The sequence below is a fragment of the Carcharhinus amblyrhynchos genome, chromosome 33 (genome assembly GCF_965287045.1).
Source record: "Carcharhinus amblyrhynchos chromosome 33, sCarAmb.v2.hapA, whole genome shotgun sequence".
NCBI lineage: Eukaryota > Metazoa > Chordata > Chondrichthyes > Carcharhiniformes > Carcharhinidae > Carcharhinus > Carcharhinus amblyrhynchos.
The window spans coordinates 15,549,305-15,576,653 of record NC_137356.1 but is presented as its reverse complement, the minus strand read 5'-3'; the positions used below and the strand labels follow the sequence as shown (position 1 = coordinate 15,576,653).

At 42.8% G+C, this 27,349-nt stretch overlaps 2 protein-coding genes across 5 annotated transcripts in view; one reads left to right on the top strand and one right to left on the bottom strand.

The window, feature by feature from the left end:
• Positions 1 to 19,853, top strand: part of pbx4 (pre-B-cell leukemia transcription factor 4) — a 366,564-nt gene extending 346,711 nt beyond the window's left edge. For 3 of the 4 annotated variants that reach the window (XM_080216684.1, XM_080216681.1, XM_080216683.1), the window contains 3 exons: positions 5,146 to 5,258; positions 15,402 to 15,491; positions 19,415 to 19,853. In XM_080216684.1, the coding sequence (XP_080072810.1) occupies positions 5,146 to 5,258; positions 15,402 to 15,491; positions 19,415 to 19,507 (296 nt within the window). In that variant the 3' untranslated portion in view covers positions 19,508 to 19,853. The remainder of the gene's footprint in view (positions 1 to 5,145; positions 5,259 to 15,401; positions 15,492 to 19,414) is intronic. The other variant, XM_080216682.1, reaches the window with a different exon arrangement.
• A 5,631-nt stretch (positions 19,854 to 25,484) lies between these two features.
• dsn1 (DSN1 component of MIS12 kinetochore complex) overlaps positions 25,485 to 27,349 on the bottom strand; it is a 34,838-nt gene continuing 32,973 nt past the window's right edge. The window contains exon 12 of the mRNA XM_080216511.1: positions 25,485 to 27,037. Within this exon, the coding sequence (XP_080072637.1) occupies positions 26,970 to 27,037 (68 nt within the window). The 3' untranslated portion in view covers positions 25,485 to 26,969. The remainder of the gene's footprint in view (positions 27,038 to 27,349) is intronic.

The window sequence follows — 27,349 nt, the reverse complement described above, 5'->3', positions numbered from 1 at the left end:
TTCATTCAACTTGGTTCGCCAAAAATTAGGCGGGAACACCTCCTGTTTTCTACCTTAGAATTTCTTTGGGAAAATCCATCCTGTGTATCGATAGGGAATGCATCTTCTCCAGCACCAGATAATGATGTAGGGAGGGGATCTTATCCAGCATTCAGTTACACTTAATTTTTCTTTTCTTAAAAACAAATCATTAGTTTTATTTCAGTATGGGATCTTGATTCTCTTCTACTGACTTGCATCTCACTTGTTCTCTTTTGTGCCAACTTTAAGGGCATTCAAATGGTCAGTGGATAGGCATATGGATAACATTGGAATAGTTTAGGTTGGAGGGTCATTAGATTGGTTCCACTGGTCGGCGCAACATCGAGGGCCGAAGGGCCTGTACTGCGCTGTAATGTTCTATGTTCTAAAGCATGTATTTACAGCTGAACCAATCTAGCCCTCCTCCAAAATACACTTATGGCTATTTCCCCTCCGGAACAGGGAATCTGGTTTAATTTTTCTCTCCTTAGCTTGGGGAACTAAGAGCTGTTGTTCTCTTCTCCTGTTAAACCCAATTTTTCTAACTTGCAGCATTTAAAATCAGGTTTGTGTACCTTAGTGACTCACTCTTTTTCGTAACTAAGCCTTTGAGCCATCTCAGACTTCCATGGATATTTCCATTAACTCAGAAGGACTTAATTTATCTGCAGTCATTTCATTTATGTCTCTATTACTTCATCTTTGTTTATTTGATTTTGTCATGGGATAGGAACTTTTGAAAATTAAAGAGCTGGCAAAATGTAGTTAGTCAATAGCATTCCCACTTCATGGCACTCTGCTTGCTGCGTAAGAATTTCCACAAGACTGACTAACACCAAAAACCAATGTTCAGATTGTGTCCCATCAATTCTCCTGGTAAGGCAGAGATCTGCTGCCTGTAAACCATCAGATACATCTCCAGTGCAGCATGGTGTCTAGATAAGGAAGGAATAGCAGAGTTTTATATGCTTTTCTGTATGAGGAAATCAGAAAAAGAGCATGGCCAGGGTGATGATAATAGTTGGAAAATACAAGAGTTAAAGTAAAGGTGGAAAATAGTTTATTGTGAATATCTTTTGCTGCAGAGTGTGGTTATGTTTCCTGAGATTACTGTAGAATGAATCATGTATTGATTTAAAAGTTGCAGATTATGATGGTTCCCCGTCAGGTAGCAGAATGTCACAGGGCTACCTCGCTTGTGTGGAGGGATTTTGTTTGGTTGTGATGGTTTGTTTGCTGCTGTCCCACAAGTAAGTGGAGTTGGAGACAACTCGCCGAATTTGAAGTCACATTGATTGCTGTCTTTCACAAGTTAGAAGTAATTATTTTATGAAGATTTATTCTAGATTCTCTTCACTGAGATCATTTATAGTTCTGGTGAATCAATGCACTGTGTTCTTTAATGGACATTAATAAAAAACTCAAAGGATTGTGCTTGTTGCACATCACTTTACTACACATTATCAGCAAAAAAAAAGTGAACTTTGGCTTACTGTATTTGTAGCTGTTATGAGTTTTAACCTTAGAACTTGTATCACTTGATTACTGAGAAGCAATTCCCTGAGTTACCCCTTTTATAATTGCCAATTATTCAACTTGCTGCAGGATTTTTCATGGGTTTGAACTTCCTCACCCACACTGGGCAATAAATGACATTAGAAATACAAACCCCCATCATTATTACCGCTCAGTTGCTCATTAAAAATGCAGTGCTCATTACAATACCCTGTTCCCCTGCATGTTGGATTCTAGGCAATTGCTTCATTTTCAAGTGTTGGCTCTCTGTGGTTGTGACACCGGATTCTCAGTTCGAACAGAGAGAGATTAAGGAATGGTTACTGATTGTTAAGGGTTAAGGAAATGATATTCCATCTTTCAGTTTAACCTATACAATGGGCTACTGGGATACAGCAGTTCAAGTATCTAGTTACTTCATCCTCAGAAAACTTCTTGAATAAAACCATAGTACTGTACTGTTATTGCATTGTCAATGTGTTTGGTAACTGTGTACTGTGTGTTGAGTTCAGTTCTGTCTTTAATCATGATAAGCAGAGTTAGCATCTGTAGAGAAGGCAGTCAGAGTGTCAGAGAGCAAAGGATACCCTTGATCTACACACATTACAATTCCTCTCATCACATCTGAAGATCTAGGCACAGCTGCCTGGACAATGAGTGAGGAACATTAACCTCTAGAAGGAAGGCAGTTACAGAACCATGCTTTAGAGAGTCCTGCTGCCGACCCTAAACGTAGCGATGGGACGGCTGGAGGTTGGCGAGATGACCATGACCCTCTATTTTTGTGGTACTGGCTACGTCTGGGCTGACAAAGGGAATGTCTGCAATGCCACCCATTAATTAATGGCAGCAAGATGAAGGAGCTGCAGCATTCTGTTGACTTGGCTATCTGGCCAGCCGATCAGGCTCCTGGATACAATATTTAATGTGCCATGGGTATGGGATTACAGCTCATGGTGTCTGTGTGCCAAGTGGGGACAAATTAGAGCACAATGCAGCAAATGTTGCACTATCAGGACACTGAGAATTGCTGCTAGGTTTGGTGTCGATTGCAAGCAGAAAGGGACAGCATCGGGCTAACTCAAATCAGTATTCTCACTCCAGAGAGTTGTGCATATTCAGCTGTCAAGAATATTCAACACATAAGCTTCTGGGTGCTGAGCGAATGAAGGGGAATGTGGATAGTGCAGGAAAGTGGGGTTGAGGTCAAAGATCAGAGCCATGATTTTCTTGAATGGTGGAATGGCTTGTAGGACCCAATGGCTCAATCCTGCAATATTCAGTTCACCATGGAGGAACTAAGGGTTCTGCGTTTGACTTGAATATTGTGCTATGGGCTTATTCGACATGTCAAACTATTGGATTGTTTAGAGGTACTCCCTTACACCCCAGCTGTTTCTTGCTGTATGCTCCATATCTCCACCTTGAATAGAGACCTCAACCAGCATTAACTAAATACAGACCCCAAACACCATTAACTAAATACAGACCTCCAAACGCCATTAATTAAATACAGACCCCCAAACACCATTAATTAAATACAGACCTCCAAACGCCATTAACTAAATACAGACCCCCAAACGCCATTAATTAAATACAGATCCCCCAAACACCATTAATTAAATACAGACCCCCAAACACCATTAACGAAACACAGACCCCAAACACCATTCACTAAATACAGACCTCAAACGCCATTAACTAAATACAGACCCCAAATGCCATTAACTAAATACAGACCCCAAACGCCACTAACTAAATACAGACCCCCTAACACCATTAATTAAATACAGACCCCCAAACACCATTAATTAAATACAGACCCCCAAACACCATTAACTAAATAAAGACCCCAAACACCATTAACTAAATACAGACCCCCCTCAAACACCATTAACTAAATACAGACCCCAAACACCATTAACTAAATAAAGACCCCAAACACCATTAACTAAATACAGACCCCCCCTCAAACACCATTAACTAAATACAGACCCCCCCCCCCCCCGCAAACACCATTAACTAAATACAGACCCCCCCCCCACCCCCGCAAACACCATTAACTAAATACAGACCGCAAAAGACCATTAACGAAATACAGACCCCCAAACACCATTAACTAAATACAGACCCCAAACACCATTAACTAAACACAGACCCCAAAATCATTAACTAAATACAGACCCCAAAATACTACTAACTAAATGCAGACCCCAAACAGCATAAACTAAATAAAGACCCTAACACATTAGCTAAATACAGACACTAAATAGCATTCATTTTGATCATCAGGGTGATAACCAGAAAGTTGAAAATGTCAATGAGTGCTACCAACAATGCAACAAGGAGGAGTGGGTAGACAAGGATAGCTTTCAAACAGTGTCAGAATTCCACACCACCTTGTTCTGCACTTGAATGTCCAGTTTATCAGTCTCATTTGTTGCCATTGTGTGTGGAGCTCATACACAATGTTCAAGTCAGGTACAAGGCATGCATCTCCCCCAGTGTGAGAATGTTGTTGATTTGAGTTGGCAATAATGCTACCCTTGGTATTTTGTTTCTGATGTGTGACTTCTACATATTGCTGCTACTTTGGGAATTTACTATGGGAAGAAGTGTATCGTTGCTGCAAGGTTTCATTGCCAGCTCGCTGCTATACTACAGCTTCCCAAACCAACCTTTTATTAAAGGTTTCTATGTGAGGCATCCATGTCTAACTGGTGCGACGTTATCTACTCCTCTGCTTGGTGCACCATGACCAGTTTGGCTAGTGATCATCGGTTATTTTAAGTGTGTATTTCTCTTCCTTAGTCCTTGAAGATGATCTTACAGTTTAAGCTAATCAGACCAGCCTTTCTCAGTTAGCAATGATCATGTACAGCAGTTTGGGAAAAAAGCAGCTAACTTTGCCTCCCTGGCTGGTAATTCTATTTGAGGTGCTTAACTTCAAGCACAACTCACAGCTGAGATGGTAGGCCTATTCCTGCTTCCTTGTTCGCAACCAGCTTTAATGAACTTGTAAGGAAAACCTTTAGGAAGCTTTAATAAAGATTGAAGTGAGCATATCACTCATAACGTACAGACCATAACAGCTTGTTGCAAAGTTGCTGTAGTTAGGGATTTGGGTGTTTATCAAGGACCAGGCTTCTTGTAATATACACGCTGCCATTATACACAACCTGCAGATAGCAGTAGGTTCGAGCTATAGAGGACTTGTACCAACCTGGGGCTGCCAAGAGAGAAGGCGCATGGTGCAGTTGCATTGACTGATCACTTCATTCTTGTCCTAGAGTTACTAATTCTGCATGATGTCTTGACTTTTAAAAATGTTTTTCAAGGTACTCTCAAACTAGGAGCGGTGCTGTCGGATCAATACCATCTAACTGCTCTCAACTGCAAAATTCCTACTCTCAATTAAGTAAATGAATAAGTGAACCAAAGTGAACCCTCGCATGTAACTATTTAACAGATATGGTGAGCATGCTGCTTTGTTTCTCAACTAACCCCTTCCTGTTGGCACTTTCAGCTTGTCTCTGTGCTTGGCTCAAGGGGGGGACATACTCTGTGCGATCTGTGCGTGATTCAGGTGCCTGACTCTTTCCTTTCCAGGTTCTTCTGGTTCTTTTAACATGCCAAACTCTGGAGACTTATTCATGAACATGCAGTCACTGAATGGGGATTCTTACCAGGGTTCTCAAGTTGGAGCTAACGTGCAGTCACAGGTAGGCATAGGATGATTTGTTTGGAGTGCGGGACCTTTCAAAGAGATTAGAATGATAAAACCCCGCCCACAAAAAGAGAGAGCTTCAAAGTGAGAGCCAAACTGATGACTTTGGTCAATATCCACAAATACCCAACTAAGTAATGGCAACTGCCACCAGATCCTTGAGTATGTGGTCCTCCTACTGTCACTGTGCTTTCTTGCTGAGAAATCATACTCGGTTTTATTATAGGAAGTTCCAGTTGTAGATGCTTTTAAATATGGCATTAGCTGGTCCAGATCTAATTAGCTCCATCCACCACTCATCACTATAATGCTATGATTGATTTAACTGGAATTATTATCTGGGTCAGCCTGTCCATGAGTCACGTTCCTGAATGATTACACCCAGCCGCATGAGTGCCACTGGCAAATGGTATCAGATGATCCAGATCAGTTTGAGGGCTTTAGCTTTGATACTACTCTGTGCTGGTCATGCCAAGTGCTGGTCTCAGTGGCCGCAGTGTTTCTGAACCACTCAGAGGTACATCAGTCAGTTGGCTGGCCAGCGACCTCTGCTGGCAAGTTAGTTTGTTCGTGGTATGTGAGGACGGGCTCATCCCACGATTGAATTGTCTGCCTGGGCTTACAAGTGAAGACTGACCATTCTGGCAAGAAAGTGGAACTTAAGCTGGCTGCTGTGGAATTATCCCAGGATAATGATAGGGAAGGAGAATAGTTGTGGCCTTGACTTTGTGTAACAGTGTGGTATGGCTGTTTTAAACTTGATCTTCCCCAAGTAGGCAGGAGATGGAAACAGCAGGGTGAAAGTGGTAGATTAATCAAGAAACCCACACGGAGCATTCTTCTGGGTTGTAAACTGCCACTGGTCTAACTTGAGAGGAAACAAACTTGGAAACAAAACCTTGGAAGGAAAGTGGGATGATGACACTTTGGGAAGTACATTTAAAATCCAAAGCCTCCTAGTAAAGTGAATGTTACTTTTGCTATGGCGCATTGCTGTCACTGTTTGGCTGGTGAGACATGTTCATGGTCTATTACCGCTTGAATCATAATCGCTGTTTAACACAGTATGGCATTTTAGCTTTTATTTCCTGAGTTTCCCCAACACTTCTCAGTAATGAGTCCTCATTTTCAAAAACAAGTAAAAATTGGTATGGATCCATATAAATGACAGTGATTTGATAGCAATCAATGGATATTATACTCGCAGTGTAAGTCTTGAGTGTTTAAAGAGACACTGTCTTAAGTTTAAAGAGACACTGCCTTAATTGCTGTATGGATACTGTCATATAAGTTGGTTCTTGATGGTTTATCTTTGGTGTCCCAGTGGAACCTCACCTCAGAAGTTAGCAGGTTCAGGTCTCGGAGACCTGAGCATGTAATCTAAGCATTTGAAGTAAAGTCCTGAGGGAGTGCTGCACTGTCAGAGGTGATGTCTTTCAGATGAGACATTACGTCATATCTGCCCTCTCAAGTGGACATCAAAGATCCCACGGAACAATTCAAAGAGCAGTAGAGTTCTCTACTTATCCCTCAACAAACTCCATCAAAAAGGACAGATTATCTGGCCATTTATTTAGTTGCTGTTTGTCCAAGCTTACACTCAAATTGTTTCCTACATCACAATGGTCTCTTCACTTCCAAAGTACTTCAGTGCTATAAAATGCTTTGAGGCATCTGAATTGGAGAGAGGTGCTATAGAATGGCAAGCTTTTTCTTTCCTCTTTCCTCCTGCCTAGTATTTTGGATGCTCCAGTGAAATCCTGTTAAACTTCTCCTCATACAAATTTTACACCAGAGAAAGAGGCCACTTGGCCCATCGTATCTGCGTATGCTGAGACAGTGTGGGGGTTGGGAGGTGACGAGAGCAATATGATAGGGGCTGTGGCCTTGATTAATGGCTAGACCCTGTTGAATCTTTGCGGAACTCAGTAAGCTCTTTCCAGTGGGTCAGTTCACTTGCATGGGAATTCTTACTTGGGTTAAGTGAGAAGAAGAGAAGCTGGCCTTTGTGTTGTGAGTTGCATCCACCTCAATGTGAGCTGGTCCTTCAGATCAGGTATTCTGTTTGTTGCAATGTTCTCTAGCATCAGCATCATTAACTGGTTACAATCCTGACATTCATTGGAAGTGACCTGCTAGACAGCGCACAGTTATAATTGAGGCTTTATAGCCTTTTAACAATGTCAGACACTATAATGGACACTACTAGTGGAGATAAATTACCAAGGGAAAGGGACAGGGTTAAGCAGGCCAACATATCCGTTATAATCTGAATCAGTGTGTCAATTTTCATCCCTAAACTCCTATTTTCTCCTCACTTCTGACATTTTCAGAATTGGCATTTCTTGTCTTGCTTATCAATTGAATGATGCGCTTGTTTTTTTTAAACATTGGTTTAAAATACAGATTATACCCTTCACTATAATTCAGATAAAGCCCAGTTGTGAGTGAGGACATCCATCTCCCTCTGATGGCCGCAACGGTCACACTGAAATGCCTTCTGTTGAATATGTCCGCTTAAGTGTACTTGAGAATGGATAGGTTTATCGGCACATGGCATTGAAAGTGTGACAGCAACAGATTGAAGGTAGACGTAATATCTGAGAGATACAGACCAATCGATCGACCTTGGAATTGTACACAGGGAGTTAATATTAAATGTAGTGTCCAGCTGAAGTGGGATTAAAGAGCAGTAGATAATTGTACCAGGATGCAGATAAAATTCTGTCCTTATTTAAAAAGAATTCATATTGCCTGATTATTCATAGTTTCACTATAAATTCCTATTTCAAAATATAATTATAATTGCAGTTAGCTATGTAACTTGCATCTTTATCCCAGTGGGGTGTGGGGGAGGGGGGTTGTTTGGTGGCATTGGCCATTCACAGCACAAAACCTCTTGGTTAATTTGTAGTCCAGCATATGGGACTAGGGAGTCAACTTTCTACAGTGGAACATGTTCCTGTAACATGGGAACATGTATCTATATGGTTCGACATAAAGGCACATTGCCTGCACGGTCCTGCTAAATTGGTACGAAAGCAAAATGCTGTCAGCCCTCAGCAGGTCTGTCAGTATCTGTGAACAGTTATAGAGCCATAGAATCCTGTAGTACAAGGAGGCCATTTGGCCTATTGAATCTGCACCGACTGCAATCCCACTCAGGCCCTATTCCCATGCATTTACCCTAGCTAGTACCCTGACACTAAGGGGCAGTGTAGCATGACCAATCCACCTAGCCTGCACATCTTTGGAGTGTGGAAGGAACCCGGAGCACCCGGGGAAATCCATGCAGACACGGAGAAGATGCACAAACTCCACACACAGTGATCCAAGCTGGGAATTGAACCTGGGTTCCTGGCACTGTGAGGCAGCAGTGCTAACTACTGTGCTACCGTGCCACCTGTTAAAGTACTCAGTGTAAATCTTTCCTCTGGAAGCTATTACAATTGAACAACACTTAGGAAGGAATGCACTCTCAACCTTTCTCTCTTTCTCCCTCTCTCTCTCGCAAGCACACATATGCACACACATATGCAAGCACATACATATACACAAGCAAGCAATATAAAAAACAAGAACAACTACAATGTGCATTTATATGGTGCCTTTAACATAATAAAATCTTCCAAAGTACTTCACTGGAATGTTACCAAATAAAATTCGACACTGAATCACTTGAGATATGAGGGCATCATCACAGAGATATGGTTTAAGGAAGCGGAGAGGTAAAGGGAGGGAATTCAGAGTTTGGATTGGAAGGTAGCTTTTGTTAACTCCCCATTAAAGGAGGGGAATTGGAAACGGGTAACTGTAGGTCAGATTGCCTGATGTGAGTGGTAGGGAATGTGCTAGAATCTACAGAAAATTACAACATAATTAGGCAGTCAAGGGAAATAGTGTTTGGCAGAACTGTTAGATTTTTTTCAAGTTGTATCTAGCAGGTTAAATATAGAGGAAACCGGTGAATGTAGTTTATTTGGTTTTTCGAAAGCGTCTGTTTCAGTGCCACACAATATTAGGGTTCAGAGGAGTGCAGGTGATATATTAGCATTGATTAAGGATTGATTAACAGACAGAAAACAAGAATAGGAATAAACGTTTTTTTTTTATTGGCAGGATGTCAGTAATGGGTAACTGCAAGGACCAGACCTTGGGCCTCAAACTGTAGCAATGGTTTAGATGAGAGGACAGAATATAAAGGAGGGGGGGCTGTGGCCTTGAGCCCTTGTTCACCACCCATGTGAATATTGGAGGGGCTCAAGATCTGGAAGTCATAGATCTCGCTGGTGAGATCATGATCTTGGATTTTCCCCACCCATCATCAGTGATGTCATTAGGTTCACGCCGGTAATGGGTTTACATGCATTTTGAATACATTTCTATATCATTTAGCCCGCCTGCTCCCTTGCCAGATCTTGACCCCCGTCATATGTTGACACCGTGTTGACGTGATATCACACCTGTGCAGTTTGCAATGTGAACCTATCGTGGCGGTCTCCCCCGAGGCATAAAGGTAAGTATAGCCCCTGGGCAAGAGCAACATGGTCAGATAGTGGCTTTGCAATGTCCCCAGCAGTGCCCCAGGCACAGGTTCACACTGTGGAGCAGCGCTCCGAAAGCTAGTGGCATTTGCTACCAAATAAACTGGTTGGACTTTAACTTGCTGTTGTGAGACTTCTTACAGGTTCACACTGCCTGGTTGGCACCATAACCATGCCAACATGTGCCAACGGGTCAGCCTCTGTGGGAGCCTCATTGGAGGGGGTGATTTATTTATATGTAGTGGTGGCCGGGAGCGAATAGAGGAGCAGGGGATACCACTGATAGCCATTGTGGGGTTTTGGGAGTGGTGGAAGTGGGGGAAGGTTGCTGGCTCCAAGAGGGGTTTAGGGGGGAGAAGACACCGATGATCAGGGGATGGGGGGAAGAAAACTACTGACTCTGATTGGGTAAAGGGTGATGCTCTGACATCTGCGATGGGCTGGGGGGGAGATTTGTACATGTTCTGAACATGGTGCCCTTTAAGATGGCATCCCAATCTTTGTATACTGGGATTTGCCTGAGTAATGAGGCCCTGCCTCCCCCCCACCCCCGGAAGGTCATGTCAAATGTCCCCTTGATTTTCTTGGCCGAGTATCGTAAGGTCTGCAGGGAAACTTGGCAGAAACAAGACTGACATTTTTTGATGAGATTGCCCGTAATGTATCCAAGATTGTTGACAATCCAAAGTCAGGGAGGAAAGTCATGACTGAATGCGCAGAAGGCACAGAGGATGCAGAGGGATATAGACAGAATATGTTGGTGTTTAGAGGAACCCAGGTGTATAAGAACCATGAAAACAAACAACAACCCAGCACGGGAAACAGGCCCTTTGGCCCAACAAGCCCACACCGCCATTTTAAAGCATTTTCCTACACCTGCCTTGCCCTGTGTGTATGTGAGTGGTACCCCTATTGTAGCCAGATTCAGGGGAGAATAGTGTAGGGTCAATTTGGTACACCAGTCAGCCTAAGAGCACATCTCTGGGATGTGGGAGGAAACTGGAGCACCCGGAGGAAACCCACGCAACCACAGGGAGAATGCGCAAACTCCCACAGACACTGGCCCAAATCCATGTATCTGCATAGCTAGCAGTGATAGTCACTGAGCTGTTGTGGTGCCCATCTGCTGGTCCAGGTTTAAGCGCACACATCGACACGAAGTACTAGGCCACTCTCGAAACATCCAAGAGCAGCCCACGCACGACCCACTGTGTGCATGCCCCTCATTTGACAACAAGGTGGACCGACACCTGTGGATTAAAAGAGACAAAAACATTAACATGTACTATTACATTTCCAGTATCGACTCCATCCCTGTTTCACTCATGTGCCTATCTAAGTAAACCTTAAACAAGTCCAGCGTGCCTGCCTCCACCACCTTACTTGGTAGCTCATTCCATACCCCCATGACCCTCTGTGTGAAAAACCTTCCTCTAGTATCCAAATTATACTTCTCCCCCCTCACCCTTAGATCGTGACCTCTTGCAGATGTTTTTGGAAAAAGAAATGATATGTTAACCTTTATTTCAAATGGTTTGGAGTTTAGGAGTGAATATGTTTTACTGCAATTCTATGGAGTCTCGGTAACACCTGGAGTATTATATACAATTTTATCCTTGGAGGGAATGTAACAATGATTCACTAGACTGATTCCTAAGTTGAGAGGATTGTTTTATGAGGAGAGATTGAGTGGACTGACCCTATATTCCCTGGAATTGAGAAGAATGAGCAGTGATCTCATTGAAAGATATGAAATTCTTCAGGAGCTCGACAAGATAAATGTTGGGAGGGCCTTCCCCTTGGCTGGGGAGTTGGGTTTTGATAGTCTCAGTAGGGGGTCGAATTTTCAGGACTGAGGTGAGGAGCAATGGATATAGATCTTTGGAATTCTCACATCCCAGGGAATGTGGATGTTGGGTTGTTGAGTATATTCAAGATCGAGATTGATGGGTTTTTGGATGTTAAGGGAATATTGGGATGTGTGGAGAGTGCACAAAGTGGATTGTGTGGAAGAGCGACCATGATTGTATTGAAGGAGTGGAGTTTGCACATTCTTCCCGTGTCTGCGTGGATTTCCTTCAGGTGCTCCGATTTCCTCCCACAATCCAAAGATGTGCAGGTTAGATGAATTGGCCATGCTAAATTGTCCATTAGTATCAGGGGGATTAGCTAGGTAAATGCATGGGGTTATGGGGATAGAGCCTGGGTGGGATTGTGGTCGGTGCAGACTCGATGGCCAAATGGCCTCCTTCTGCACCGGAGGGTTCCTATGATTCTATGAATAGTGGAGCTGCTGAATAGATATCCAAACCTCGTGTTCTGCTCTGTGAAACACTATGGGAGCAATCTCACCACCCTGTTCCTGCCATGCTGCAGCAAACATGGAGAATTTGGCGCCCAGCGGGATGGGAAAATCTTGTTAGCATGGACAGTCAGAAATTTCCAGCCTGTTACTCTTGCTGCTTTATTAGCTAGCAGCATGAACGGTTGCAGCAGCTTTTCAGAATGTTTTGAAAGATCATTATTTTCAGCCTGCATCATTGCTGACACATCATTCTCCATCTCTTATCTGTAAAATTCTGGCTCAGTAATAATCACAAAATGGCCATGTGATTCTTTCTGAATTCTGTCTCCACTGTTCAGCGTAGGCACTACTGTGTCTCCATAGTATTACACTGTGTGTATAGCACAGAAACAAACCATTTAACCCTATGTGTTTATGTTCCACTGAGCCTCCTACCCTACTCCATCTAAACCTATTATCTTCCTTCCTCAGTATTACATCCAATCACCCTCATCCTCTCCCAGCACTCCACCAGGTGTATTGCTATTGTCAGCTTCTTGGGGTAGCATTGTTTAATTTGAATTGTTAACAATGCCACCACAAACCAACAGAGATGGGCATTCCAGACAAATATTCATCCCATGGTATAATTTCAGGGCAAAGTGTCACTTCTTCAGTTGCAGCAACACTTGAAACACCCTTGCTGCTTAATTCCAAACAGAACAGAAAAGAAGCAAAACCTGATTCAATCTCATTAATTCCCCAGCACCTTGTCAGTTTAATAAGAAGTAAAACCTGAGATCTTTATCCCTTCAAAATATTTTCACCTTAAACACAGAAGCTGCCTTAAATACAATCTCGAAAACGCTTCTAAATTGTGAGTCTGGGTCACAAATCTACATTTAGAGTTCTGTGTTGGAATACTCTGGTGTTCATGGAAGTCTGCCCAGTCACCAGTATGCCCCAAGAGTGGCCTTTAGACAAAGGAAAAGATTGCTGCTAAACCCCTAAAGCCAGCTCTCCTGGAATCTGCCTCTTCTATAGTAAGACCACTTGCTTTTCAGCTAGACTTCAAATAGGGCAGTAATAGAAGTGAGTGAGGCAGAGACTGTCACACCAGACTGACGGGCCGGGGGCTCCTGTACAACTCTGTTTAACACCCAGTTGACCAGCACTATTGTCTTACAAAATGGAAGACTGTAATCCCATTGCCGTGCTGCCTCTAGAAGGGGGCACTGCTGTCGCTATGCTTCTAACTGACTGATAAAAATGTGACCAATTGGACAAACAACACAAGTCAGACTCTGTCTAGATCAGTCATGAAGTTATTACTGAGCTGGAATTGAAGCAATCTCGTGATACCCAGCATGCTTGTCACGGGTGAGGTGCCTGAAGATTGGAGAGTGGCAAATGTTGTGCCTTTGTTTAAAAAGGGCTGCAGGGAAAAGACTGGGAACTACAGACCAGTGAGCCTCACATCTGTTGTGAGTAGATTGTTGGAAGGTATTTTGAGAGACAGGATCTACAGGCATTTAGAGATGCAAGGACTGATTAGGGACAGTCAGCATGGCTTTGTGAGTGGAAAATTATGTCTCACAAACTTAACTGAGTTTTTTGAAGGGGCAACCAAGAAGGTGGATGAAGGCACTGCAGTTGATGGACTACATGGACTTTAGCAAGGCCTTTGACAAGGTACCACATGGTAGATTGTTGCATGAAGTTAAATCTCATGGGATCCAGGGTGAGGTGTCTAAATGGATACAAAGTTGGTTTCTTGACAGAAGCCAGAGGGTGGTTGTAGAGAGTTGTTTTTCAAACTGGAGACCTGTGACCAGTAGTGTGCCTCAGGGATCAGTGCTTGGCCCACTGTTATTTGTCATTTATATTAACGATTGGGATGAGAATACAGGGAGCATGGTTAGTAAGTTCGCAGATGACACCAAGATTGGTGGCATGGTGGACAGTGAGGAAGGTTATCTCCAATTGCAGCGGGATCTTGATCAATTGGGCCAGTGGGCTGACAAATGGCAGATGGAGTTTAATTTAGACAAATGGGAGGTGATGCATTTTGGTAGATTGAACCAGGGCAGGACTTACTCAGTTAATGATAGGGTGTTGGGGAGGGTTACAGAACAAAGAGATCTATGGATACATGTTCATAGCTCCTTGAAAGTGGAGTCACAGGTGGACAGAGTGGTAAAGAAGGCATTCGGCATGCTTGGTGTCATTGGTCAGAACATTGAACACAGGAGTTCGGACGTCTTGTTGAAGTTGTACAAGATGTTGATAAGGCCACATTTGGGATACTGTGTGCAATTCTGGTCACCCTGTTACAGAAAGGATGTTATTAAACTAGAAAGAGTGTAGAAAAGATTTACTAGGATGCTATCGGGACTTGATGGACTGAGTTATAAGGAGAGGCTGGATAGACTGGGATTCTTTTCTCTGGAGCATAGGAGGCTGAGGGGTGATTTTATCGAGGTCAAAATAATGAGGGGCACAGACGAGGTAGATAGTCAATATCTTTTCCCAAAGGTAGGGGAGTCTAAAACTAGAGGGCATAGGTTAAAGGTGAGAGGGGAGAGATACAGAAGTGTTCAGAAGGGCAATTTTTTCACACAGAGGGTGGTGAGTGTCTGGAACCAGCTGCCAGAGGTAGTAGTAGAGGCAGGTACAATTTTATCTTTTAAAAAGCATTTAGATAGTTACATGGGTACGATGGGTATAGAGGGATTTGGGCCAAATGTGGGCAGTTGGGATTAACTTAGGAGTAGAAAAAAAGGGTGGCATGGACAAGTTGGGCTGAAGGGCCTGTTTCCATGCTGTAAACCTCTATGACTCTTCTCCAATTCCTTCCAGTTCAGGGTTGGAGCTTTCAGCTTCTTAGCTTGGAGCAGGCAAGATACTGAGGATTGTGCATTATTATTTTTCATTATTTGCATTGGAGTCCCTGTCAACTACAAACACAATGTACACAATGGCCCCCTCCAAAATAAATAAACAGCTTCAGTCAAATTAACTCCATTACCTTTCCAAAATACTCATTAACTGAGGGGCAAGAGATTCCAAGAGGACGTTGGGAATAGAAGTTGATTCCAAGCTGGAAATTTGCTTTGACGTCAGGGTCGACCCACAGGTTTTGAGAAGCTCACAGCGCCAGCCTGGGAATCAACTTCTAACAAATCCAAATATCCTCCTCTTACCATCATTCATTGTGAAAATGGAGGCTGGTGAATGAAATATTGAAACCAATAACGTTACCTCTGTAATCTGTGAAGAAACTTCTAAAGTGACCTCTTTTGTTCTTTAGGTGGATTCCCTGCGTCATGTTATACACCAGACAGGCGGATACAGTGATGAAATGGCAGCAAGCCAGATGTACACCCCAAGACGTATAGATGTAAGAACCAGCTTTTCTTATTCTAAACACAGGTGGCTTTAACCCTTTCTGAGTTCTCTAGCATTTTGGATTTCTGGTCATTTTGAGTTAAAATTGACTCCTCTCAATCCACAACCTCACTCGGTTGGATGCTTTGTTTCTGGGAATGACCAGGCTGCTTCTAACAGTCACCGTGCTTTGCTTTCATCACGTTTGAGCCTTGCCGCACCGGTTTATGTCCAACCACCGTTGGCATCCCCCCCCCTGCTGTAAGCTGCACACCAGAGATGGTTTGAATGCCATTTAGAAAGACAGTGGCCCTGTCAGTAAGCAGAACAATGTCTCTCAACACTTCAGTGAACTGGTATGTGACTTAGTGTCTGTGTGTTTGTGTGTGGTAATACGATTGATGTCACAACAGTATATTTCACTAAGTTCCTTAAAATGTGTGTCTGAGTTCTGCAGCTTCCACTTTGTCACTGGGGCTACACTGGAGTTCAGATTTCAGAGCTTTAGACTGGTTCAGCTCAAGCCACCTGTAAAAACATCTCAAACCCAAACCAAGGCCATATTTTCAGTTTTAATGCAGGTGGGACAGAGGGAGGGACGGCCGACCACCCTGTACCCAGGATGGAGACCATGAAGTGGTGCCTGGGATTTAGTCTCTCTTCCGGGTTTAAACCTGGCTGGTGAAGTTTCCCAAGTTTAGGGAAACCCTGCAGTTAAAGGGAGGTGAGGATTTGTTTGTGGAAGAGGAGAATGTCTTTCCAGCACATCTTGTAGTCCAGGAAGAGGAGGTGTGTTGCCTCATTAGACTCCCTCCTCACTAGTGTAATCTGTCTTCCCACAACCCCTGTGGTATATTCTCCCACGACACCTCCGCCCACCCTCCCCATTAAACTCCAAACCAGTATGTGAAAACCCACCACCCCAACATACAAAACCCCTCCTCTTCATCCTATGTCAACCATCCCTCCAATGTAGGACCATTCCCTCCACTCAGTTCATGTGCATGGAACTCTCCTCTTCCTTTCCCTCTGCACCTCCTGTCTTGTCCCTCAGATGGAACCCCCTCATCTTTATTCTACCTGTACTCCAATATGCAAAATTCCTCCATTCTGCTCTGCCCTGATACATCAAACCCCCCAGCTCTGTGTACTGCCTCCACACAGAGAACACCCCCCTCCTCTTTCACACATTTCTAGTCCTAACTTCTGGCGTGGAATACGCCCTTCCCCCAATAAGGATCCCTTCTCCTCTCAGTATCATGGGGAATGAGCGGAGATATTAAACAAATATTTAGTACCTACACTCACAGAAGAAGCCACAAATTACAGCCCAGAAATAGAGGGTAACCAGGGGGTTAATAAGAGTGAGATAATGAGGGCATTTACTATCAGCAGAGAAAATCATTTAGAGAAAGTCCAGGGACTAAAATCCGACAAATCCTCAGGACCTGATGGCCTATAACCTAGTGTTCTAATAGAGGGAGCTTCTGCAATAGTGGGTGCATCATTGTGATTTTCCAAAATTCCCTAGATCGGTCCCAACAGATTAGAACTTAGCAAAGGGGGAAAACAGGGAATATAGGCCAGTTAGACTGACGTGTTAGGAAGATTATTAAGTAAGTCTTAGCAGTGCAGTTAAGAAATCACAAAGTCAGCATAGTTCTACAAAAATCATGTTTGAGAAATATATTAGTGTGTTTTGAGAATGCTACGCGTAGATAAAAGGAAGCTATTTGATGTCCTATACTTAGATTTCCAAAAGACATCTGAAAAGGTGCCACACTTAAGCTTCTTATTCAGCATAAGGACTAATGGAGTTGGGTGATATATTAACATGAATGAAGGATTATTCCGTGGACTGTTTATTATTCATTTATTGGATATGGCCATCACTGGTTAGGCCAGCATTTATTACCCATCACTAATTGCCCTTGACAAGGTAAGTACAGAATAAGGATAGTGGATTACTGCAAGCATTGGTGCTGGGGCCTCAGTTATAGATACATATCCCATATAGATATATATCCCATGTAATATACAATCTATATTAATTACTTAGGCAAAGAAAATGAGAGTAATGCATCTAAGTTGGCTGATGATACAAAGCTAGGTAGGAATGTAAGCTGTGAGGAGGACACAAAGAGGCTGATGTAAGGAAATGCAGACTAATGAAATGAGTGAGCAATGAGGTGGAAGTAGGAAGTTACTCTGTTGTTAAGAATAGAAGTCAAATTTTTTTAAAGGTGTGAAACTTTCAAATGTTGATGTTCAGAGACACTCGTATAAGACACAGGAAGTTAGCACACTGTTACTGTAAACGATTAGAGAGGTAAATGACCTTTCAGCTTTTCCTCTTTAACTTGTGGTCACCATAATGCCAGTTGTTCACCCATCTCCATCTCTTCCCATCAAGTCACCCATTCCTCTTCCAATCCCACTGTGTTTAAGTCTCTTGCCACCACAGCTTTCCACCTGGCTCAGACCTTCATCTTTTCCTGACAGTCTGATCTCATTCTCTCCCCTCACCACATTCCCCAGCAGATGATAATCCCATTTCAATCCCTTCCTTCAATGCTCGCACAATCTTCAGTGACTCCCTGAAGTGCTGGTTCCTGATCTCATCTTTTCTCGTTACCTACACATCCATCTCCGACTCTGCATCTCATTAATGTCCTCACTGTTCCTTTGTTCTTGCCCAAGTTTCTGCATTATACATCATTATAACCAAGGTCCATCTCACAACTGTCTTGTAGCTCCTTCCATTCAGTTTCAGCATTCCTTTTGAAGGGCAATGGCATTTTGTCTTTATTTCAAATAGACTTGAATATAAGAACAAAGTCTTGTTATAATTGTACAGTGATTTGATGAGGGTACTGTGCAGTTTGGATCTCCATATACTTAGAGGCAGAACAGTGAAGGTTCGCTAGATTGATTCCTTCGATGAGGACCTTTTCTTCCTCCTGCAATGGCCCCATCCTCCACATCTGCCCCTGAACAGCTTTCAATGTCCCACCATCAACCCCTGCCCCTGAAATCCATACAGTACCGACAACCAGATCTCTCCCGTTACTGAACTTGTCTGGGCTGTAGCTGTTTCTTGTGTGTAATGTCTCATTGTGCTGAATGGAACGGGAATATTTGGTATGATATTGAGTGGGACTGTGGAACGTGAGAATATTCAGCTTGGAAAGGCAATGTCTGTTATAAAGGGTGATTGACTGGAGAATTCTACCTGGGTGGAGCAGGCAGGGAATTACTGATCTCTTATCCTGCTGATGGACAGAGTGACACAGATAACCAGCCAATCCTTTTCATCGTGCCTCTGAGGGATTTTCCTTTACATTTTGTTTTTCTGTTGGTTCAGTTTAGTTTAAAGCTCCCAGGTGTTGGGAGGTTTGACAGTTTATCAACACCATAGCTGAGATGCACTCTTCCACACATCGTGTTTTCCAGTGGTGGCCACTGGCAGGATCCTCTGGTCCTGTCAAATCAGTGGCTATTTGCGCTGCTTTCCACCTGCATCGCTGAAGGAAACTGGCCTTCGGTGGAACTGGAAAATCAGGCCCATGAGACCACAACACCCTGTTAACTTCACACTGCGACTTGTCATCACTGACGGACTCACTGAAACTCCCCAGGAGCTGGTGGGCATAAAGGTCCCAGCAATCTGAGAAGAAAGCGTCTCTTCCTACATTGCTTGACATAGCAGTAGGCTGGGAATGTAGCCCTGGAGAAACGTCATCCCCGTGTACTGCAAATAACCAGTATGGAGAGGGTCGGACTGACTGAATACAAAGTTTTGAATGGATGTTGGTTGTGTCTGAGTGAAATGTGAACGGTTGTACGGCGTATCCACATCATGTACTGATGTAGACCCAGAGGGAAAAGACACCAAGGATGGACAAGTTTGACCCTGACTGCTCTTCTTTTCCACAGGCTAATGGCAGCTGGCAGGATGCTACTACCCCATCTTCTGTCACTTCACCCACCGGAGGACCTGGTAGTGTCAACTCCGACACTTCCAACTGATGAGCTGCCAGAAATCACCCACTGCCCACTGGCTTCCATCTCACTCACCCCATTAGGATGAGAAGAATTTGATTCCAACCTGATTTCAATTGAAGGGTCTTTGGGATTCTTTCTTGGGTAGAAGCGCCCTGCCACCTATTTGTAAATATAGTAGGACAAGAAAAGGTATTTATACATTTTTCACACGATTGAGTGCAGCCAATTACCTCACAGTAAAACCCTTCTAAAACCAATAGAGGAATGCTTCCTGTTTAGGTTCCAGTGCTTACACACTACCTCTCAGCAATATACACTAGACTTACTCTTATAGTTTAGCCATCACTTTCTGTTTGTGAGTTTTATCCCATCTCTTTCAGTGTTGCAACATGCAAGTTTTAATTCAGCTCCACAGGTCAGCTGTATTAGGAACAGTTCACTAACTGCATGAAAATAAAACTCAAATTATCACTGCTTTTAAAAGTCCTAGCTCCTCGGTGGGCCGGTGTTCAGCTGTGTTGAGTGTAGGTTAAAGTGACTGCAGACACAGACATTGAACCCTGCACTGACCATGTGATTGTTGTCAGGTATCCAGGTCTCAACTAATGCAGACTGACTTTTTTTTTGTTTTGCTAATGATGTGTTAGTGTCTGGCTAGAAGTTAGGATTGGTTTTGTGGATGTACAGAGCAGCTCTGAATCTGGCTGTTTCTCAGGGCTGACTCGAGGCCGCTTCCTTCTCGAGCCTGGCACCACAGTGTTTTAACCTAGTGCTCCAGGAAAATAAGGCAATGTGGAGCACCACGTTTAAAACTCTTAGTGCGAGGATAATGGGACCTGGGTCACCCTGTGGGGAAGTCTCTGCTGGTAACGAGGCTGTGACTCGGAGTTGCCCTGTGCTTTCCTGTCTGATTTTGATATTGGAGCAGTGAGGTAGCACTGTGCCTGCTAACAGCTGATACTGTTCTGCACTGTTCTGCACAGTGTGAATGTTAACAATGGCCAAAGCCCTTTATTAACTTTTTCTTAAAACTGAAATTCACTATGTAAAGGAAAATAGGAATAATGGATAATAGGTTTTTGTTAGTTATTGTGATCTTATGTACTCTGTAGTCCCATCCCTTAGTTACCCTTTATCAGAGTCCCAGTTAGTGCAGCCTTTTCTGTAAACTCCTTCTGTGTTTCAAAATTGCAAAGTTACTGGATTGGTTTCAATGGGGGAAAATAATTATTGGAATCACAGTATAGATATAAAATATGGAGGCAACAGTGGGAGACAGAAGCATTTCCAGTTGAAATGAAAAAGTCTTCCAATGTGCTAGCGAGAAATGGAGTTTGAAATGCTGAGAAAGTTTACTTTAGTGATGTGGGACTGCAGGAATGATCTGTGCCCGGGAGTGGCACTTTGCAATGTTCCCACGTGGGATTTTATAAATCATTCAACATATACTGTCTAAAGTAACCTTATATTGAAAAGCAAGGTCGAAGTTGTGACATTCCTGAAATTCAGTCCTTTTTTGTAGTTCCCTTTCGTGTGCAATTAATGTCTATCCAAATCTACACTGCCTGTACCAAAAATCTCCATAACACAGACGCTCACACAAAACCTACACGTGGTTCAGCTTTACTAACTTTTTTAATCTTCCGTTTCTGGCGTTCTGTCTTGATGGTTGTGGTGTTTGAACTTTTGAAATTTGATGTCATTGTAAAAATTCTAAATCCCAAAGGTAATTTTTACTCTGTGAGTGTGCAGACTCAGTTACTGTAAATGTAAAGACATGACTGATTGAAGTTTCAACAGGACTCTGTCCCAGACAGATTCCCAAGCTCTTTTTTAAAAAAAATGTGGAAGCTGAGCTTTTGATTTGCTGCAGAATCCTTCCTGCCCCTAACTGTTATGTGTTTTGCTATGAATGTATTCAGTCCCTATGAAAGCTTTAGGCTGTCATTTTGGAGCATTGGTCCAAGGTGATCAGTGCAGATTTTGGCTCTGGGAGTTCGGCTGCTGAAGATTATACTGTGGAACAGCTGAGTGAGAATAGGAATTCCAGGAGCACAAACAAAAGAACTAGTCAGCTGCTCCTTCAAAACTTTCCAACTTCAAACAGGAAATAGTCTCATCACTTTAATTACAAGATGTTTTTGTTAGTATCTGTGTAATTTTCAGCAAGTTGACAATTTGTACGAATCAGATGAAAATCTGATAGGAAAGTGTGCTATTGTAGCTGCTAACCACAGGAGGGCAGGATTCCCATCTCAGCACTGATCACTTTAGACCTTGGCATAAGATGCTGCCCTAACCTGTTGAGCTACCACCAGTGGATGACCAAGACTCCAATAATAGTTACAATCATTCTGGATCTGTTCTGCACACCTATTGTTTACAGTGATTCTATCAGTGGCCAACACAGTGGCGTGGTCATTCCAAACTGTCTGCGGCTTATGGAAAGGGTCCCGTTGTCCCGATCATTTTATTTCACCCTGGAAGGGTGAAGCAGCGTAAAGCTCCTTTAGTCTGAGATTGTGATCCACTTGGCCTGAATCAGCATTCAATGTGAGAGGAATACAAGAGATTTCTGTTTATTCAGATAGAGCCAGATGAGGGAAGACAGATCTTTTTTAAGCAGAAATGATTTTAATTCTACCATTTAATCTGTGACGTTTTTCTACCAACAAAATGCAATTGTGCAGGGAGTAATTTGTGAGGGGCAAATACTGATTCCGCTAACACCACCTGGTGTAAATTCATCTTCTTGTAAGATTTCTAGATACTCCTTGTTCTGCACTTATCAAAAATGCAAATTATATGTCAGGTGGGAGCGTAAACAGAGATGTTCTAAATGTTTTATTGATAGTTTCTGGTCACAAAACATTTCAGTTGGAAATTGAATTTGCCCATTTTCCCTCTTTCATGGAATCTTTCATTGAAGGTTGGGGGTTTGATCTGAGAGGTACTTGTACCAGCAGTGACAATATGCTGTAGACTGTAAATCATGAATAATAATCTTACAAAGACACATTTTAAAAATTGTTAATAGGGATCAAAGTGCTGGCAAGTGGTTCAGACACCAAAACTTAGTACCTCAGATTTTTAAAATGAAGATTTCTTTAAATACAAGTTCGGAAACAAGATGAGGTTGTAGCAGGTAACAGGAGATAAAAAGGCACTGGTGAAAAATAAGACAAGTCAGGTACATGAAATCTCAGTAAATCATGTGCTTTCACTATTAGTAAAAAATCCTTTCCAAAGGCAGCATCATACATCTGTTTAAATAGAAATCTACTGTATTACTTTTTTTGGAAAAAAAGGAAAACTTTAAAAAAGAAAAATGTACAAAATTTGCATTTAAAACTTTTAGAAAGTAATTGTGGGCACGGTGGGCCCTTTCAGTTACTGGAAGGGGTTCATGCCTTGGTAATTAATCTTTTTCCCTCAAAGCTAGATACTGTGTAAACAGCTTCATCGCAGTTTTGAAAAAAAATGTTAAGGAAGAGGTGTACTGCGTTTTTATTTGTATGGTTAACACAAAACAGAATAAAACATTTCTTTTGCCACAAACCAAATCTGTTGTGAATTTTAGTTAGAGTTTGTTTTATGCAGCAGAAGAATGTTTGTCTTGCACTGACTTAACGTAGCAGCAAACGTGTTCTGGACCTTGAGTGGGGCTGGGGCTGGGACTGGGTTTGGCTTTGGCTTTGTATGGGGAAAAGAGCAATTGATATTTGGGAGTGAGGCCTTATGGATACCAATATTACAGGGAGGTTTTGTTCATACAAAGTATGGGCCTATATCCCATGTTTCACTTGCTACAGTCCATCTTTAATAATTTATACTTTATTTCCAACAGAAAAGAGACAGTTGGCATAAATGGGTCTTTTTCTAGTTAGCAAGATGTAATGAATGATGTGTCACTGGGATCATGCCTTTAGATAATTGACTTGGATGAGGGGAATAAAGGTACAGTGGCTAAATTTGCTTACAACAAAGATAGGTAGGATAGTGAACTGTAAACAGGATGTAAGGCGGCTACAAAGGAACATAAATAGCTTAGTGGGCAAAAAATCTATTTGGGCAGGAAAAATAAAACATCTAAATGGTGAGGGATCTGGGTGTCTTAAAAGGCTAGTTTGCAAGTAATTAGGAAAGCTAATAGGGTGTTATCATTTTTGTGAAATTGAATACAAAAGGAGGATGGTTATGCATCAGATGTCCAGGTCACTGTGTACAGCATTCAGCATTGGTCTCCTCCCAGAAAGGATGGAAACCTGTTAGAAGTGTTCAGAGAAGTTTTACTACACTAACACCAGAAACAGGCAGGTTGCCTTATGAAAGGCTCAACAGGCTAGGCTTGCATCCACTAGAGTTTAGAAGGTAGAAGGGCAAGAGGTGACTTAATTGAAACATAAATCAGAGGGATTGCATGGAGAGGCTGTTTCCTCGTCACAAAATATAAAATATGCATCGCCACCATTTAAGACAGACATGAGAATTGTTTTCTTGCGGGCTGAGCGTTCTGAACTCTCTTCCGCAGAAGGCAGCGGGAGCAGAGTCATTGAATATTTTTAAAGCAAAGAGATTCTTGAACGATGGAGTGAAAGGTTGTCAGGGATAGGTGGGGATGGTTACAAATAAATCAGCCATGATGAAGCAGTTTGAGGAGCTGAGTGGCCTACTCCTAATTTGTATGTTGTCTCATTTTGTGTGTAATTTAATCAGTTCACACGATCCTGAATTTAGCTTCCCCCCGTCCCTCGAGTGGAGTTGTAACATCTCACTGTGCTGGGAAAGTGACTGATATAAACTTGTACATTCAGTTGCATCTGAACAGGTTAAATAAGCTTCATATATTCAACTCACCCACAAAAACAGGAAGAAAAGGAAAGCTGGCAACTGCAAGATTTATCCAAGCCGTGTGCAGGTCCCTATTAATAGATCACTAACAGGTTTACTGATTTTAAACTAGGACATTCCATGTTGCTGGCTAAGCACATACTGGGATTTCCCTGGAGAGATGAGAAACAGCAATTAGCACCAAAGACTGCACAAGAACCACTAAATTAATAATGCACAGGTTTTACAGTCAGTTTACCATCAGCATTCAAATCCAGAGCTACCCTGAATCCAGCCATGTGTAAATTCAGCCATCTCAGGCAATGGAAGAGGTCTTGTATGTTTCAAATAATTAAAAAAATGTTGGTGAATGTTTTTCTAAAGAAATTAATATACAAACATGTAAATTACTACACAAAAGGCTGAGTCCAAGTATAGGCTCCACTGAAGGCTCAAAAAAAGGTGATCTACTCAGTTGGCAATATCATAGAAAAGCTTTGGGCCTTTTGGCCCTTCGCGCCTGCTCCATCATCCACTCTCCCCACCACGAATATCCCTTTAGCCCCAAGAGCTATATCTAATTTCTTCTTGAAATCACACAATGTTTTGGCCTCAACTACATTCTGTGGGAGTGAATGCCACAGATTCACCACCCTCTGGGTGAAGAAATCTCTCCTCACCTCACTGCTGTTCTGGACTCTCCCCACCATCAGGGACATTCTTTCTGAATCTGCCCTGTTAGAAGAGTGAGGGTGAATCTCAAATTTATAAAATTCTAAGGAATATTTAGTTGGGTTGAGAACAATCTGACAGATTCAGGGGCAGCATTACCAAGGAGTTCACTTTTTTTTTAAATAAACTGAATTCAAATTCTCAAATAGCCAGCAGTTTTGGAATGCACAGTCTCTGGATTATTTAGCACATACTATGAGTAAATACAGTGGCACACAACAATATTTTACATCACTGGATAAAATAAAACAGTAATCTTTGTAGAAATCAGTTTAATGTACAATCCATTATACAATATACAAAGCACATCAGAAAGTTAACAGCACTTAAGGAACAAATGTGAAATTTAGTAGAACGGGGACAAATAACTCCACTGAAAAGTTGCCAATGTCACCAACACATAACTTTTAAATTGGCGGGGGGGGGGCACGGGATAAGGGTCTCTGTTTCAATATGGGGGGGGGGTGGGATTTCTGTTCAAATTCATACACTGCTGCAACAGATTTCCACATTCTCCAAGGAGCTGCTCAGTGAGACTCCTGGTTTTCTCATCTCAAAACCGTTCACTTTGCAGTAACTGAAATTGGGTTGGTCAGAATCACGTTGAAATAGTAACAAACTCTGATCCAAACAATGAAATTTACCTTCCAGTCCTGCCTCAATCTTTTCTATTTGCAGAGAATGCGGTCAACAGCTCAAGCGCAGTGTCATTCCTTAATTCTGTCCAAATTAAGTTCTTAAGATTAATCCAGGAGTTTAGAGCTGTGGTTGTGGTTATTGTTCTGTCACCTAGCACTCAAACAGTCTCCGCCTATTAAAAATATCAGACAAGGTGGTCTTCCCATCACCATCCAGCCACTTCCAGAGCAGCTGAAGCCTGGGCTAGGGGCTCTCTATACTTCCACAGCCCATTGACTCCCAGTGTGCACACATTACTGCAGGGGAGCCTGTGGAGCTGTATTTCTGGATAACATTCCTGTGGCAAAAGACAGAATCTGGACTTCTGGTGAATCATTAATAGCTAATTTTACAATGTGGGCTCAAAGCAAGAGCAATTTCAGTGCACAATAGCAGCAGCTACAGTGGTGTTGGGTTAATAAACCATAATCTCACTACAAGTTTAAAGAAAATAAAGATCAGTTCTGTTGGAGGCTTGGCTTCCTCAGGCATCAATTCAATCTTCTGGTCTCCTTCAGCCCTAAATGCATTGACACTCAGGCTCATAGAATCCCTACAGTACATGAGGTGGTCAATTGGCCTGCTAAGTCTATCCACCACAATCCCACCTAAACCCTGGCCCTGTAATTCCACATACATACCCTACTAATTCTCCTGACACTAGGGACAATTTATCATAGCCAATCAACCTAACCCGCACATCTTTGGAGTGTGGGAGGAAACCCATGCAGACACGGGGAGAACGTGCAGTCTCTGCATACTGACCTGGAGCCAGAATTGAACATGGGCCCCGGGTGCTGAGAGGCAGCAGTGCTACCATTGTGCTGCTCTAAATACTCTGTTCCAAGTGATCGTTCCTGACAGGAGTGGAGGCAGCAAGAACAGCAGCATAATCCACTGCCAAGTGTGGAGCTGGCCTGATTCGATACTCACACACAGGCACCAGCACTGGTTAGTGATCCACTGGGAGCTGTCTCCTTGCTCATTCAGCATCTGGAGTACCTGCCACTCAGGATCCACAAAACTAAATGTTCAATGTGTGTGTGGTTGGGAGGGTGCCTCATTGCAAAGCTCTAAGCTGAGGGTAGGGAGGGGAGGGAGGGCATCACTGACCTCTTCACTGTCAGTATGAAATGTAAAAGCAGTAAAATCTCAGCTAAGATCCTGAGCAAAGTCCAGCTTCCCACTGCCACTACAAGCCCAGTGAGCTTTCCTCTCAATTCCATGGCCTTCTCTGCTCTCTCCATCACTCCTTAGCGGCCGTTAGAAATTTCTGTACTGGACACCTCTCCAGCCCCCGGAACGTTCTGGAAGCTGCAAAGAGAAGTTCGGAATAAGTGTTTTATTTTTGCTGGCGTGCGCCAAAAAAAGCCCACATTCCTGTCCACTTCACCCCCACTCACTCCAGGCCCTCACTGTAGCTGGTGACCAGGCAATATTGCTTATAACCCCCAGGCTAGGGATTAAATCAGCTCACTCTCTGCTGTAATATAGACGCACACATTGTCAACTGGGTCCTTTAGATACAATTACGATGGGCCTGGGATAGAGCAGAGCTCAGTACAGACTGCGTCTCAGACTGTGGCTTTCAACACCAACCCTGAAATTTTGCAATCGAGTATCCCG